The 17360-nt window shown below is 46.0% G+C and overlaps 1 protein-coding gene across 1 annotated transcript in view; it reads right to left on the bottom strand.

Moving 5' to 3' along the window:
• Window positions 1–17360, bottom strand: part of LOC126106743 (amyloid-beta-like protein) — a 142216-nt gene that overhangs the window by 109829 nt on the left and 15027 nt on the right. The window contains exon 2 of the mRNA XM_049913117.1: window positions 5924–6145. Within this exon, the coding sequence (XP_049769074.1) occupies window positions 5924–6145 (222 nt within the window). The remainder of the gene's footprint in view (window positions 1–5923; window positions 6146–17360) is intronic.

The following is a 17360-nucleotide window of genomic DNA, read 5'->3' as shown; positions in this document are numbered from 1 at the left end:
AGCGCAGTTAAGAGTATGACTGTGATATACACCGTAGTTTGTATATGTCTGACTATGCTGGCGCTGATTTTGTGTTTATCAGTGGACGATGTCACTATGGCTCCATTATATTAGAACGTGTTTTTAAAACAGGTATGTCTCATCATACTTGGTTGGTTAAAATGGCTCTGAGCACTATGGGACTTAACATCTATGGTCATTAGTCCCCTAGAACTTAGAACTACATAAACCTAACTAACCTAAGGACAGCACACAACACCCAGTCATCACGAGGCAGAGAAAATCCCTGACCCCGCCGGGAATCGAACCCGGGCGAGGGAAGAGAGAACGCTACCGCACGACCACGAGCTGCGGACTCCATCATACTTAAAGCGCATAATTTACACATGTATGTTAGTAATACTTTTCATCATGACCTATTCTATTGTTTTAAACTTAAGACAACCCACTAGTTGCATTTGTATTATGTTCTGCTGCAGATCTGAAGATGGTCATTGCTGACAAACTGGTATGTATATCTTTAAGCGTCAAACGAAAAACTACAAAGAACGAAACTTGTCTGGTCTAGCTTGAAGGGGGAAACATTCATATTTCTTTACGTACTACACGAATATGTAATAAAAAATGGGGGTTCCTATTTTAAAAAACGCACTTGATATCCGTTTGACCTATGTCAGTGCCATCTAGCGGGCCAACCACGCCATCTGTTTTCCCTCTTCAAGCTAGACGAGTTCCGTTCTTTGTAGTTTTTTCGTTTGATGCTTATTTCGTGAGATATTTGGCCTGGTCACTATCAATGGGCCACCCTGTATATCGGAGACAACTGGTTAGTATAATCTTATATGTATTTTTCCACGATGAATTGTGTTTCACATCAGTCGGTTGATTTACGGTGTTGTAACACTTGCACATTTAATAATGGCATAAGGCCGAAGTCTAGACAGTGGAATAAACACGTTATATATATATACTTCCAGGATAATGACTAACTTGAATGTTACACGATTTTCATTCTTTGTTTGTGTTCCTGTCAACTTTGCTCTGCCCTACTTTTTCCTGTTTTCTTCCTTTCTTTTACTTCAAATTTCATGTTCATAATTTTGTTTCTGAATTTGTCTCTTTCATTTATCATTTCAGTACCGATCCCTGCTTGTTTTACGGCTTCTTCTATTTCTTGGAACCAACTGGTTTTTACGATTGAACTGGTTTATTACATCAAAAATCCTCTTTGTGAGTCTGTTGTTCATTCTACGATGTGTCCATAGAACGTTAGTCGGCGTGTGTGATCATGTTTGTAAGCCTATCTGCGTGTTTATATCATTCTTTGGTTGGTCTCTTGATCCATATACGATCTCTGTGTACTGCTCCAAAAATTTTTCTGAGGATTTTACATTCCACTACTTTCTGCCTCTGTGATGCCTGATGCTTCAATCTGATGGGTAGAGTGCTTCTGGTAGTACAACTGTACAGTAGTGTCTGAGTTTAGGCTGTCCTGAAATATTTCTTTTGTTATAGTGCGTCCATGTCAGTTTGTATGATTTCTGAAGTTTTTCTTTTCCTTGTACGTTGGATGCCTTGCTTGATCCTTCTATTTGTATACTGTATATCCCGAAGATATTTGAATTTTTCCTGTCTGTTAACCTTTCCGTGTTGTTGTTTTTTCTTTCCATGTATTGCGTCTTCTCATACGATATCTGTAGACCTGTTTTCGCAGAGATTTCATGTAAGTATTCCAGTGCTTCTTGCGCTTTTTGTTAATTGTTGCTGAGTACTGCCCGGTCATCTGCAAATACCAGGCATTACATGATCGTCTTGTTTGCATACATTCTTCTTGACTGAATTCCTTTTACTTTTCCTTTCCATTGTTTGATAATTTTATACAAGACAACGCTGAATAAAAGCTATGAGAGACCATTTCCTTGTCTGGCACCTGTGTGTATCTCGAATGGGTCTGTGACGTCTCCCATAAATTTTATTTTAGATGTGGTGTCTGTATGTGTCTGTAGTATGAGTGTCCTACTTTTTCTGTCCATTCCATATTTTTTTTATCTGTCAAAGAGACTGTCTGTCTCTCTATGGAGTCGTAGGCCATCTTAAAGTCCACCAATTTGACTACAGTGATGCTCGTGTCTGCCCTTCAGCAGCACTGGCAGGTTCCATATTTGTTCAATATAGGACCTTCTTTTCTGAAGCGTCCTTGGAATTCTATCTTTGTATCGGCTTGTGGTTCTGGTCTGTTGAGTAATGCCTTGGTGAGAATGTTGTAGGTGACAGGCAATAGTGAGATACCTCTGTACTTATTAAGGTCTGACTTATCGCCCTTTTTGTGCAGTGGGTAAATCAACGCACATTTTCATTCCTGTGGCATTTTCTGTGTTCCATATTCCTGTAAGAATGTCATAGATTTTCTTTATGATTGTTTAGCTTTTGAGTCTCCAGACTCGGTGATAATGCCGCCTTCTCCTGGGGCTCTACTGTCATTTTATAGTATCTTCCATCTCTTTTATTGAAGGTGGCTTTGATTCTGGATTTGGTACTTTAATTTTTATTTTGGCTTCTCGAAGTTGAGGAGTTTATCAACATAATTTTTAAGATTTTTGCAGTTTTCCGTAATATTTTTTCCATAGATCCGTCCGTTCTTTTGAAGCAAGTATTTGGAAGCTGATAACCCTTCATATTTTCTCGGAAAACTGTAGAAATTTTTCGTGTTACTTGTCTCGAAGTCTTCCTCGATTACATTTAGTCTATTTATGTCGTACGTCCTTTTTACTCTTCTAACATCTTTCGAGGATTGTTTCTGGGTTTTATGGAAATCTTGCGATGTCTCTTTTGCTCTGTTGCTGCTAAACTTCTTCCAGATCTGGATTCTACGTTCATTATACGTAATATATTATAGACGAGCGTTGGAACTTAAATAGCAAAAAAAAAAAATGGTTCTCAGCACTATGGGACTCAACTTCTGAGGTCATTAGTCCCCTAGAACTTAGAACTAGTTAAACCTAACTAACCTAAGGACATCACAAACATCCATGCCCGCGGCAGGATTCGAACCTGCGACCGTAGCAGTCTTGCGGTTCCAGACTGCAGCGCCTTTAACCGCACGGCCACTTCGGCCGGCACTTAAATAGCGGCAACTATTTATTCACAAACGATACAAAATAGTTACATGTTTTCACCTGTTGCTGTCCTTCAGAGTAGTCACCAGCGTTGTGTAGAACCCGTTGCCAGCGATGTGGAAGGCGTAGTATACCGATAGCAGAGCCTGTTCTGTTGATGGTACGCATGGAGCAGTCTACTGCCTGTCGAATCTCTGGAACAGTGGTTCCTTCATCTTCGGGATCAAATCAAAGTCACAAGGACTTAAGTCGTATTACTGTTCGTTTTTGGAGCATCACCTGCGAGCGGCTTTGTGAAAGAAGCGACGACAGTTTCTGCGCAACCCATCCATCATTTTGCAAGACAATGCGCGGGCGCATTGTGCGCAAGCTGTGGCTGCTCTGTTCTGTCAATGGGACTGGGAAGTACTGTACCATCCAAAAATACTCCCCGGACGTAAGTCCTTGTGACTTTGATTTGATTCCGAAGACGAAGGAACCACTTCGTGGCATTCGCTTCAGAACTGTTCCAGAGATTCGACAGGCAGTAGACCACTCCATTCGCACCATAAACAGAACAGGCTCTGCTTACGGTATACTACGCCTTCCACATCGCTGGCAACGTGTCCTACACAACGTTGGTGACTACTTTGAAGGACAGTAACATGTGCAAAATGTAACTCTTTTGTATCGGTTGTGAATAAATAGTTGCCACTATTTAAGTTCCAACACTCGTAATATACATAACAAATTTCTTTATTTCACGTCTATGAGAACGGTCCGAAGGACAAGGACCTTTAGGCAGACCGAAAATAAGATGGAGGGACGAGGTGGTCAATGATCTTCAGGTAGTGGGAGAAAGGAAAGAAGACCCTGAGGATAGAATGCTGTGGAGGTGGTTACATAATGAGCCCAAAAGCCCGCAGTGGTTTGTGGGGCCAGGAGAGCAAGTAAGTATAATATTTTTATAAATTAGCTGTGACAGTAGCTTTGAGATACGAAACAATGCAGGCAGCAGAAGACTGAATAGGCAAAACGACGAGGCCCAGCAGGCATAATTGGATTATGCACGAGATCTACAAATGCGTGGTGAAAAGTAACGCCTCAGAAGTTTTATGTGAAAACTATTAAAGCTGTTTAAGTAGAACAAACATTATAAAGCGTCACCTTTATTCTTTATGGCAACGGCCTTGCCGCAGTGGATACACCGGTTCCCGTGAGATCACCGAAGTTAAGCGCTGTCGGGCGTGGCCGGCACTTGGATGGGTGACCATCCAGCCGCCATGCGCTGTCGCCATTTTTCGGGGTGCACTCAGCTTCGTGATGCCAAGTGAGGAGCTACTCGACCGAATAGTAGCGGCTCCGGTCAAAGAAAACCATCATACCGACCGGGAGAGCGGTGTGCTGACCACATGCCCCTCCTATCTGCATCCTCAACTGAGGATGACACGGCGGTCGGATGGTCCCAATGGGCCACTTGTGGCCTGAAGACGGAGTGCTGTGCTGTGTGCTGCTGTGTCTATTCTGTATGTCTACATATTTATTACTCAACATAACCACCTTGGTGATGAACGCGTTTCTCCCAACAAGAGACAAGTTTCTTGATACAGTCATTGTAGAATGGTTGACTTCATCGACAGGGCCACAGCTTCACCTTTCCTTGAACTGCTTCATTAATATCAAAGTGAAGTCCTCGAAGGAGTTCTTCAAGTCTTGGAAACAGATGAAAATCGGGTTGTGTCCACATCAGGACTATAATGAGGATGATCAATGACAGTTAAACCCGAGGTGTCGGATTGTTGCATATGCCACAGCACTCATATGTGATACAGCATTGTAATGCTTAAGGAGAGTTGCATCACGAATGGTCCAACTCCTCGAATCTGTGCTTTCATTTTTATGAGGTGTCTTCATTTCAGGCTTATCAATGAAATTCCACCGAGGCCCGCAAGAAAGACAGGCAGCGCATACTTCACAGCACATGACACTGCAGGTTGTACGAGTGCCAGCACCTCTCCAGTGGGGAAAAAATGGTTCAAATGGCTCTGAGCACTATGGGACTTAACTTCTGAGGTCATCAGTCCCCTTGAACTTAGAACTACTTAAACCTAACTAACCTAAGGACATCACACACATCCATGCCCGAGGCAGGATTCGAACCTGCGACCGTAGCGATCGCGCGGTTCCAGACTGTAGCGCCTAGAACCGCTCGGCCACCCGGGCCGGCTCCAGTGGGAAGCGAATAGCTATTTCAGAGAAGTTTAAAATTACTAACTGGGCATTTAAATGAATGCAAACTGTAGATAGCGCAAGACACAGTGAAGATCTTTAGTGGGTATTATTTTGTCGAAAACTGCACACTGAGTCCGTGCCAGCATACAAAATACAGATTGATTCTTGCTGAGAAGATAACAGCAGCCAGCCACTTTTTCCAGCGCTATTTATTTACAGTGAGTAGCGTTTCAGCGACATATTGATTTCCAGTGGGACCTGCATTGAGCCGAGCGTTCGCCAAGTATGCCAGTAAGGCAACTAGTGTGACGTCACCGTCGCGGGGCCTGCCATCCTCGTAGGCTTCGAATTACACGCTATGACGTTACCAACTCCTCGTCCACGTACTTGTCATGTCCCGTGAGAGGACAGTTTAAGCGTGCGTCACCCACAATGAAAACCACGTCTGGTGTGCTTTACACTGAGACACACGTCCCGTGTGGAGACGGCACAACCAGTTGGAAATCACGTTCACGTTAGCGTTGCAGCATGAGAGAGAGAGAGAGAGTGGGGGAGGCAGACTGACTGACTGACCAGAGAGAGACTGACTGACTGACCTTTGAAGTGTTTGGGACAGCAGACGAACTCGACGCCCGAGAACAGCGAGATGCCGCAGGGCAGCAGCATGGCGAACGACCGCAGCGCCAGACCGCGCTCGCGGCAAGAATCCGCAGCTGTGGCGTTCCATCGGTCGAACTGCCAGCACTTGGTCTGGTTGTGGATGTGGTCGAACAGGCAGTTCTCCGGCACCAGCAGCGCATCGCTCTGGAACGGGCCTTCTGCAACACAAAACAAAACACATCGAGTCAGCATACTAAAACTGGGTCCACACGGTAATCAAGCACATGAACGTCTGGCAACCATCATATTCACTAACCAAATTTTACAAGTATTCAATAACATCGTTTGGTAACTAAGAAATCTCACTGTTTGAATCACAATATTCTCCTAGATAAACTTAGGTTGGATGGGATTGATAGTACAGCCAACTAATGGCTGACGTCAGATCACCCAAAATAATGCGGAAAGTTGTATCAATAGTTCAACCAACGTAAGTGGGGGAGATTCTAGTGAATGGGGCGAAATCGCTTATGGTGTTCCACAAGGCGCATTGTTAGCTCCATGATTGTTTATCGTACACAGTGGAGGAAAAAAAGAATGCAACACCCTTTAAGGACTGTGTGCAATGGCACCAGGGTGTGATACGTGAATACTGCCGGGTTGTACTGTCACTGCATCATTCGTCACGACCATCGGCTATAGACTGTATACGGGAGGCTCGTCTCTGCATCCTCTGCTTTGACTGCAGGCAGTAACTATGTTCTGTGTTAAGGGGCTCCGGAAAGGCTCAAAATCATGAAAAGTTTAATTTTTTTTTGAAATGTGTTCTACATGGGCGTGACCCACTGTGGCGCTGTTAAACTGCTGTCAAATGGTGTTATTATTAACGTCCGTGTTCATCAGGTACATTTTAGTGATGTGAGATAAAGTATGTGTTGTGGCTAACCTGTGATGGTTCAATATACGTCGCTAGTGTGATTGTCGATTGTTTCATGTTTATTTACTCTGTCGTTATCTCCAAAATATCCGTAATTAATTCTGTTTCTTGAGTGTCTGTTTTGTTGAAGTATAATAATGAATAAAAGTAAACTTGCTGTTGCGACTTTCAATGATGTCAACATTGTAAGGTACAAGGTATTTAGAAATATGGGAATGAAGATAGGTTCTAACATGGTACGAGCGATGCTTGCTTTAGACAAGGAACGCCTTCGGGCTGCAGACAGGGCTGTAAAGAGTCTAGAAATACAAGGAAGAGTAAACAGGAGGAGGAACAAGAGGAAGCTGGAGGAGGAGTTTGCAGAGGATGGAGATAATCCATCCTATGGACCTGGAATGCACTAAAAAGTTAATCCAATCTTTGTCGCTCGATTCCCAAAACTTTTATTGTCTCATACTAATTACATGTTTTCTAAGGATCTTCCAAACATATTTGTTTCAAACTTTCAGTAAATGTTACACAGTACCTTCTGCATAATTTAACACAGCCTTTTTACAAAAAACTGTATATTTTTGAATATATAAATAAAAAATTGCAAAAAAATGTTGTGAATTTTCATTACAATTGATAAAAAATCATCTTTAATAACTGAACAAAATTTTGTAAAATCCCTGTGTTAAGTTGTAGCCCATATTCCAATAAATATTCTGTAAAAAGTTCAACTTCCTACCTCAAATACTTTGTGAGGAAAGATGTAATTTATAAGCGTTATTTTAACATTGCAAGTATAGGGCGTTCCGGAGCCCCTTAAGTTTAGAGTTTAACGGTGTTGGCAACATGCGTTTTGGGAAACAATCATGCACCGCAACGAGTTCATACTCGTGTTGCACCGTTTCAGCGATTTGAATGGAGGTCGCATTGTGTGTCTTCAGGAAGCTGGATGGACGTATCGACGGATTGCTGCACATGTCGGATACAATGCATCATTAGTGTGTTGCGGCTTTGAAAAGAGGTCTGTGAAACTTCCCACGCACCTGCAGACCACGTTCCAGACGTCTGTGTAGTACAGAGACACTTCAAGATCGACATATTGTTCGAGTAGTGACGTCTGACCAAACGTCATCCAAGGATGAAATCCGGACACGTGTCGCACACTCTGTGTTGTAAGAGGCCATTGGGAAACGTCTGCCTGCAGCAGGATTAAAACCACGTGTGCCTCTGGCTAGGAAGTCACTGACACCATGGAACTGCTGACCATGGCTGCTCTGGTTTCGTGAACGAGTACACTGGAGTGTGGAATGGCATTCTGTCGTCTTCAGCAAAGAGAAAAGGTTCTGTCTACAGGCGAGTGATGGACGTAAACACGTACGGGGTATACTCTGCAAGCTGCCTATTGCAGAGAGCATTCACCCATGACAAGCAGGTACGATCCCAAGTTTCATGATGTGGGAGGTCCTAAGTTACAACTCGCGGTCATATTTTACGTTTGTGCTGAGAGTCCTCGTTACATTGCATAGGTTAGAATCCCCTTGCTCCTGCCATTTCTTCACCAGGAACTTGATGTGCTATTCCAGCAGGACACTGCACAGTCAGATAGAGCTACTGCGACGCAACATGCTCTTCATAGTGTACAACTGTCCTGGCCAGCGAGGTCACAAATACTCTCGCCATTTCAACACGTATGAGAAATGACGAAGAAGTGGTAAGCTACTCGTTCTCCATGGCCTGTAACAAGCATTGCCAAACTACAACAAAAGGCACAGGAAGCTTCGGACTGTCTGTGAGCAGGTTCCATTCGGCACCTTCATGGTCGTCTGCATGCGAGAATACACGAGTGCATACGAGGGAGAGGGGGTACACGTCTGCATTACTGTACGATGCATGTTCATTTGTCTGAATTATTTATCATGTACTCCTACGATGATGAACTACCTCTCAGCTCACTTGTCAATAAAATGATCTTGTCCTTGAGACTGCTGCGTTTTTGTCCACCCCCTGTACATAGACGACCTCTCTATCTAACATACAGTCTTCCCTGCCGTCCCTCCTCCCCCGTCCCCTTTGGGGCAGGATTTGCTGGACCCCGTCTATCTGCTCTAATGTTATCGTGTGTTCAAGTACAAGAACGTGTTCCAATGTGTATATCTGAGTCGTAATGCGGGTACCTGCCCGGTACTCACCAAGTGGGATGTGGAAAACCGCCTAAAACCCACATCCAGGCAGGTTAGCTCATCCCATATCGTTAATACGCTGGGTGGATTCAAACTGCGGCCAGGGACGACGCTCTGTGTCCCAGAAGCAGGCGCTTTAATGCTTGTGGCTATCAGGCTAGGTTCTTCCATCTAATATACACGAGGGTGATAAAAGTCACGGTACACTTTCTAATATCGTGTCAGACCCCCTTTTGCCTGCCCTAATGCAGCAACTAGACGTGGCGTGGACACAAGTCTTTGGAAGTCCTCTGCGGAAATATTGAGCCATGCTGCCTCTACAGCAGTTCATGATTGCGAAAGAATTGGCAGTGCAGGATTTTGTGCACGATCTGACCTCTCGATTATGTCTCATATATTTTCGATGGTATTCATGTCGGGCGATCTGGCTAGCCAAATCACTCGCTCGAATCGTCCAGAATGTTCTCCACACCAAACAACTGTAGTACATGGTGTCATGGCACATCGTCAACCATGAAAATTGTTTGGAAACATGAAATCCATAAATGGTTGGAAATGGTCTCCATGTAGGCGACCATAACTACACTCCTGGAAATTGAAATAAGAACACGGTGAATTCATTGTCCCAGGAAGGGGAAACTTTATTGACACATTCCTGGGGTCAGATACATCACATGATCACACTGACAGAACCACAGGCACATAGACACAGGCAACAGAGCATGCACAATGTCGGCACTAGTACAGTGTATATCCACCTTTCGCAGCAATGCAGGCTGCTATTCTCCCATGGAGACGATCGTAGAGATGCTGGATGTAGTCCTGTGGAACGGCTTGCCATGCCATTTCCACCTGGCGCCTCAGTTGGACCAGCGTTCGTGCTGGACGTGCAGACCGCGTGAGACGACGCTTCATCCAGTCCCAAACATGCTCAATGGGGGACAGATCCGGAGATCTTGCTGGCCAGGGTAGTTGACTTACACCTTCTAGAGCACGTTGGGTGGCACGGGATACAAATGGTTCAAATGGCTCTGAGCACTATGGGACTCAACTGCTGTGGTCATCAGTCCCCTAGAACTTAGAACTAATTAAACCTAACTAACCTAAGGACATCACACACATCCATGCCCGAGGCAGGATTCGAACCTGCGACCGTAGCAGCAGCGCGGCTCCGGACTGGAGCGCCCAGAACCGCACGACCACCGCGGCCGGCACGGGATACATGCGGACGTGCATTGTCCTGTTGGAACAGCAAGTTCCCTTGCCGGTCTAGGAATGGTAGAACGATGGGTTCGATGACGGTTTGGATGTACCGTGCACTATTCAGTGTCCCCTCGACGATCACCAGTGGTGTACGGCCAGTGTAGGAGATCGCTCCCCACACCATGATGCCGGGTGTTGGCCCTGTGTGCCTCGGTCGTATGCAGTCCTGATTGTGGCGCTCACCTGCACGGCGCCAAACACGCATACGACCATCATTGGCACCAAGGCAGAAGCGACTCTCATCGCTGAAGACGACACGTCTCCATTCGTCCCTCCATTCACGCCTGTCGCAACACCACTGGAGGCGGGCTGCACGATGTTGGGGCGTGAGCGGAAGACGGCCTAACGGTGTGCGGGACCGTAGCCCAGCTTCATGGAGACGGTTGCGAATGGTCCTCGCCGATACCCCAGGAGCAACAGTGTCCCTAATTTGCTGGGAAGTGGCGGTGCGGTCCCCTATGGCACTGTGTAGGATCCTACGGTCTTGGCGTGCATCCGTGCGTCGCTGCGGTCCGGTCCCAGGTCGACGGGCACGTGCACCTTCCGCCGACCACTGGCGACAACATCGATGTACTGTGGAGACCTCACGCCCCACGTGTTGAGCAATTCGGCGGTACGTCCACCCGGCCTCCCGCATGCCCACTATACGCCCTCGCTCAAAGTCCGTCAACTGCACATACGGTTCACGTCCACGCTGTCGCGGCATGCTACCAGTGTTAAAGACTGCGATGGAGCTCCGTATGCCACGGCAAACTGGCTGACACTGACGGCGGCGGTGCACAAATGCTGCGCAGCTAGCGCCATTCGACGGGCAACACCGCGGTTCCTGGTGTGTCCGCTGTGCCGTGCGTGTGATCATTGCTTGTACAGCCCTCTCGCAGTGTCCGGAGCAAGTATGGTGGGTCTGACACACCGGTGTCAATGTGTTCTTTTTTCCATTTCCAGGAGTGTATTTCCAGTCAATAATCGGTTCAGTTAGACCAGAGGATCCAATCCATTCCAAGTAAACACAACCAACACCAGCTTTCACAGTGCCCTGTTCACAACTTGGGCCCATGGCTTCGTGGGGTGTGCTTCACACTCGAACCCTACCATCAGCGCCTATCAACTAAAATCGGGACTCATCTGACCAGACCACGGTTTTCCAGTGGTCTATGATCCAACTGATACGATACGATCACAGCCTAGAAGACGCAGAGCAGGCGATGTCGTGGTTTAGCAAATGCACTCGCGTCTGTCGTCTGCTGTCATAGTCCAGTAACACCAAATTTCGCCGCACTGTCTTAATGGATATGTTCGTCGTACGTCCCACACAGATTTTTGCTGTTGTTTCACGCAGTGCTGCTTGTCTGTTTTGTCTGTTAGCACTGATAACTCTACGCGAGACCAAGCGAGGTGGCGCAGTGGTTAGCACACTGGGCTCGCATTCGGGAGAACGAAGGTTCAATCCCGCGTCCGGGCATTCTGATTTAGGTTTCCCGTGATTTCCCTAAGTCGCTCCAGGCAAATGCCGGGATGGTTCCTTTGAAAGGGCACGGCCGACTTCCTTCCCCGTCCTTCCCTAATCCGATGAGACCGATGATCTCGCTGTTTGAGCAGATGCGCAAAACTATAGACCTATCTCTCTGACGTCGATCTGTTGTAGAATTTTAGAACATGTCTTTTGCTCGAGTATCATGTCGTTTTTGGAAACTCAGAATCTACTATGTAGGAATCAACATGGCGGGTAACAGGTTGAGATTCATTGGGAGAGTCCTTAGAAAATGTAGTCCATCAACAAAGGAGGTGGCTTACAAAACACTCGTTCGACCTATACTTGAGTATTGCTCATCAGTGTGGGATCCGTACCAGATCGGGTTGACGGAGGAGATAGAGAAGATCCAAAGAAGAGCGGCGCGTTTCGTCACAGGGTTATTTGGTAACCGTGATAGCGTTACGGAGATGTTTAACAAACTCAAGTGGCAGACTCTGCAAGAGAGGCGCTCTGCATCGCGGTGTATCTTGCTGGCCAAGTTTCGAGACGGTGGGTTTCTGGATGAGGTATCGAATATATTGCTTCCCCCTACTTATACCTCCCGAGGAGACCACGAGTGTAAAATTAGAGAGATTGGAGCGCGCACGGAGGCTTTCCGGCAGTCGTTCTTCCCGCGAACCATACGCGACTGGAACAGGAAAGGGAGATAATGACAGTGGCACGTAAAGTGCCCTCCGCCACACACCGTTGGGTGGCTTGCGGAGTATAAATGTAGATGTAGATGTACATCTCTTCCCCCAAATCAGTCAAGTCCAGTCAGTCATATCTAGACGTATCAGGTGTCCCACATCACTCCAACTGCACACGCCCCACGCCATTACAGAGCCTCCATCAGCTTGCACAGTCCCCTGTTGACATGCAGGGTCCACGGATTCGTGAGGTTATCTCCATACCCGTACACGTCCATCCGCTCGATACAATTTGAAATGTGCGCGCGACAGCGCGCGCGCGCGCGCCTGTGTGTGTGTGTGTGTGTGTGTGTGTGTGTATTAATGCAGATGAGTAGGGAAACAATCCAATATACAGAATTAGTTGTGTGCTGCCTGACAAATTAGTTGTGTGCTGCCTGACAGTCACGTCGATTAAATGTATTGGCATAATGTTGCAAGGCGACATGAAATGAAAGGAAATGAACGCGCCAGGTTGGTAGTAGCAAAGGGAAATGCTCGACTTCGTTTTATTTGGAGAATTTTGGGGAAGTGTAGTTCATCCATAATGAAGACAGCCTATAGAATTGTACGGAGACCCATTCTTCAGTACAGTCGGAGTGTTTGGCATCCCCACCACGTCTGTTAAAGGAAGACATCGAAGCAATATGGAGCCCTGTTTGTACATTTGTTGCTGGTACGTTCGATCAGCACGCAAGTATTACGGAGATGCTTCGGAAACTCAGATGAGCATCCCTGGATGGAAGATGACGCTCTTTTCACAAAGGTGCTGCTGCGAAAATTTAGAGAACCGGCATTTGAGAAGGACCACGGAGCAGGTGTCGACAAATGTGAAAATTACCGAACTATCTGTTTAATAAGTCACGGCTGCAAAATACTAACCCGAATTCTTTACAGACGAATGGAAAAACTGGTAGAAGCCGACCTCGGGGAAGATCTGGATTGCGTAGAAATGTTGGAACACGTGAGGCAATACTGACTTTCGACTTATCTTAGAAGAAAGATTAAGGAAAGGCAAACCTACGTTCTATCATTTGTAGACAGGGGTAAAGTACAGGGAGCGAAAGGCTATTTACAATTTGTACAGAAACCAGATGGCAGTTATAACAGTCGAGGGGTATGAAACGGAAGCAGTGGTTGGAAAGGGAGTGAGACAGGGTTGTAGCCTATCCCCGATGTTATTCAATCTGTATATTGAGCAAGCAGTAAAGGAAACAAAAGAAAAATTTGGTGTAGCAATTAAAATCCATGGCGAAGAAATAAAAACTTTGAGGTTCGCCGATGACACTGTAATTCTGTCAGAGACAGCAAAGGACTTGGAAGAGCAGTTGAACGGAATTGACAGTGTCTCGAAAGGAGGATATAAGATGAACATCAACAAAAGCAAAACGAGGATAATGGAATGTCGTCGAATTAACTCAGATGAAGCTGAGGGAATTAGATTAAGAAAGGACACACTTAAACTAGTAGATGAGTTATGCTATTTGGGGAGCAAAATAACAGCTGATGGTCGAAGTAGAGAGGATATAAAATGTAGACTGGCAATGGCAAGGAAAGCGTTTTCTGAAGAAAAGAAATTTGTAAACACGGAGTACAGATTTAAGTGTCAGGAAGTCGTTTCTGAAAGTATATGTATGGAGTGTAACCATGTATGGAAGTGAAACATGGACGATAAATAGTTTGGACAAGATGAGAATAAAAGCTTTCGAAATGTGATGCTACAGAAGAATGCTGAAGATTAGATGGGTACATCACATGACTAATAATGAGGTATTGAATAGAATTGGGGAGAAGAGGAGTTTGTGGCACAACTTGACAAGAAGAAGGGATCGGTTGGTAGGACATGTTTTTAGGCATCAGGGGATCACAAATTTAGCATTGGAGGGCAGCGTGGAGGGTAAAAATCGTAGAGGGAGACCAAGAGATGAATACACTAAGCAGATTCAGAAGGATGTAGGTTGTAGTAAGTACTGGGAGATGAAGAAGCTTGCACAGGATAGAGTAGCACGGAGAGCTGCATCAAACCAGTCTGAGGACTGAAGACCACATCCAAACCAACAACGGAGCGATTCTACTGCCATAAACATACATTTCGCATAATGACCACGAAGAAAGACGCGAGAAATTAGAACTCGTGCGTAAGCTTTTAGACGTTTTTGCTTCGCTCTGTTTTTGAATGGAAAAGGAAAGGAAATGGCTGAAAGTGGTACGTGATACCCTGTGCCATGTACCGCAGGGTGTCTTGTGTACGTATGTAGGTGTAGGTGCAGAAGTGCACAGCAGACATCTGTCAAAACGCATGCGATTTTGGCACGGACGGCCAAACGGAAACAACCACTGCAAACACGCGAGACTCAAACTGCACAGGCACTGCAGTCGATTCACTTTGCGCGAGTAAATGACTGAGACGAAGAACTCGTGTAAAGGCCGCTTAATGCCTATCCGCCCGCCGCCGCTATGGCTCGGTCGTTGTTGCGTCTGTTGGCAGCGAACAGCTAGTCTACTCGTCACGTCACGGGGAGCGCCGTTCCTTTGTTCTGTTCCACCGGGTCACGGCCGACACCAAGGCTGGGCGTGCTGGCGCGGAAAAGTGACCACCTCATCTCATCCCAGTTGTCTGTAACTGCCTCTATTTATATACGAGGGTCACTTCAAAAGAAGTGCATATTATTTTTTTTTAAAATCCATCTTTTATTCTACATGTTTGAAAGTTTTACAGTGTATAGGTACATCCTTTAGGAACAATATTTTCATTTCTCCACATAATTTCCATCCATCTCAACTTCCTTACGCCATCTTCGACCAGCGCCTGTATACTCGCACGGCAAAATTCTGGACCAACCTGTTGGAGCCACTGTTTGGCAGCGTGCACAAGGGAGTCATCATCTTCAAATCTTGCTCCACGAAGAGTCTTTCAGTTTCCCAAAGAGTCAATAGTCGTCTGGAGCCAGGTCAGGACTGAAAGGCGGGGGTTTCAATATTGTCCATCCGAGTTTTGTGGTCGCTTCCATGGTTTTTTGAGCGGGCATGTGGCCGTGCATTGTCGTGCAATAGCGAAACATCCTGCTTTTGCCGATGTTGACGAACACGACTCAGTCGAGCTTGAAGTTTCTTCAGTGTCGTCACACATGCATCAGAATTTATGGTGGTTCCACTTGGCATGATGTCCTCAAGTAAGAGTCCTTTGAAATCGAAAATCACCGTAGCCATAACTTTTCCAGCAGAAGGTGTGGTTTTGAATTATTTTTTCTTGAGTGAACTTGTATGATGCCACTCCATTGATTGCCTCTTCGTCTCTGGTGAAAAATGATGGAGCCATGTTTCATCATCTGTCACAATTCTTCAAAGAAATTCATCTCCACCATTCTCGTACTGTTCCAAAAGTTCGCTGCATACCGTTTTTCTTGTTTCTTTGTGAGCCACTGTCAACATCCTGGGAACCCACCTGGCACCAAACCTTTTTTAACGCCAACACTTTCAGTATTCTCCAGCCACTTCCTTCCCCTATCCCAACGTAGTGTGATAATTCGTTCACTGTGATGCGTCTGTCAGCAGTCACCAATTCGTTAACTCTCTGCAAATTGTCTGGAGTGTGTGCAGTACGAGGCCTGCCACTGCGAGGACAATCCTCAATATTGCCGTGCCCACTTTCATCACGTAAACTGGTTGTCCACCGACTAACTGTACTGCGATCGACAACAGCATCTCCGTACACCTTTTTCAACCTCTTGTCGATGTTTCCCACTGTCTCGTTTTCACAGCACAGGAATTCTATGACAGCACGTTGCTTCTGACGAACGTCAAGTGTAGCATTCATCTTGAAGACATGCTGTGACGGCGCCACTCATGGGAACAGGTTGAACTAAGTTTGAAAACAAGCGGGAAGGATGTATCTACACACTGTAAAACTTTCACACATGCCGAATGAAAACTGTTTTTACAAAAATAGTGTGCATTTCTTTTGGAGTGAGCCTCGTACATGTTGCGAGGGGTACTGTGACTCCGCTCCTTTCGAAGATACACTTTGGCTGAAGAATCAGGCATAAGCCGTATTGGATTAGGTAATGACTTATCAGCATTTGAAGCTTTCAGGTGCTCTATGACCAACCAACCAAATACCAGGATGATTCGTTTGAAAGGGCACGGCCGACTTCCTTTCCCATCCATCCCTAATCCGATGGGACCGATGACCTCGCTGTTTAGTCTCCTCCCCCAAATCAACCATCCAACAAACAACCAATTTTGTCAGGATTACTGTGGTGTAGTGGGACCTGCCAGGTTAGGCGAGAGCGCTAATGCGCTGCTTCCTGGACTTGGTTAGGCGCGCCAGCCCCGGATCGAATCCGCCTGCCGGATTAACGACGAGGGCCGGTGTGCTGGCCAGCCTAGATGTGGTTTTTCGGCGGTTTTCCACATCCTTCTAGGTGAATACCGGGCTGGTACCCACGTCCTGCCTCAGTTACACGACTCACAGACATTTGAAACACATCTGCACTGGATGCAGCCAGATGGGGTACGCTGATTCCGTCCGGGTTGGGTGGGGGGGGGGGGGGGTAGCGGCAGGAAGGGCATCCAGCCACCCTTTCACATTAACATGCCAAATCCGATTTAACCACTCCGACCCCGCGCAAAATGCGGGGCAAAGGCGCAAGCGATAGAATACTGTTGTGTAGTGGGTACACAAGTGGAGTTACAAAATCGAAAGCTCTCTTATGCGTCCAGCAAACTACAAAATTTTTGTTTTCACCTCCACATTTCTGAAAACTAACACTCACAATAAAAAATGTAGAAACAGTAGAATGAAATTTTCACCCTGCAGCGGAGTGTGCGCGCTGATATGAAACTTCCTGGCATATTAAA

Source organism: Schistocerca cancellata, chromosome 10 (assembly GCF_023864275.1).
Source record: "Schistocerca cancellata isolate TAMUIC-IGC-003103 chromosome 10, iqSchCanc2.1, whole genome shotgun sequence".
Classification (NCBI taxonomy): domain Eukaryota; kingdom Metazoa; phylum Arthropoda; class Insecta; order Orthoptera; family Acrididae; genus Schistocerca; species Schistocerca cancellata.
The sequence above is the reverse complement of the archived record's forward strand: the minus strand, read 5'-3'. Positions and strand labels throughout refer to the sequence as shown.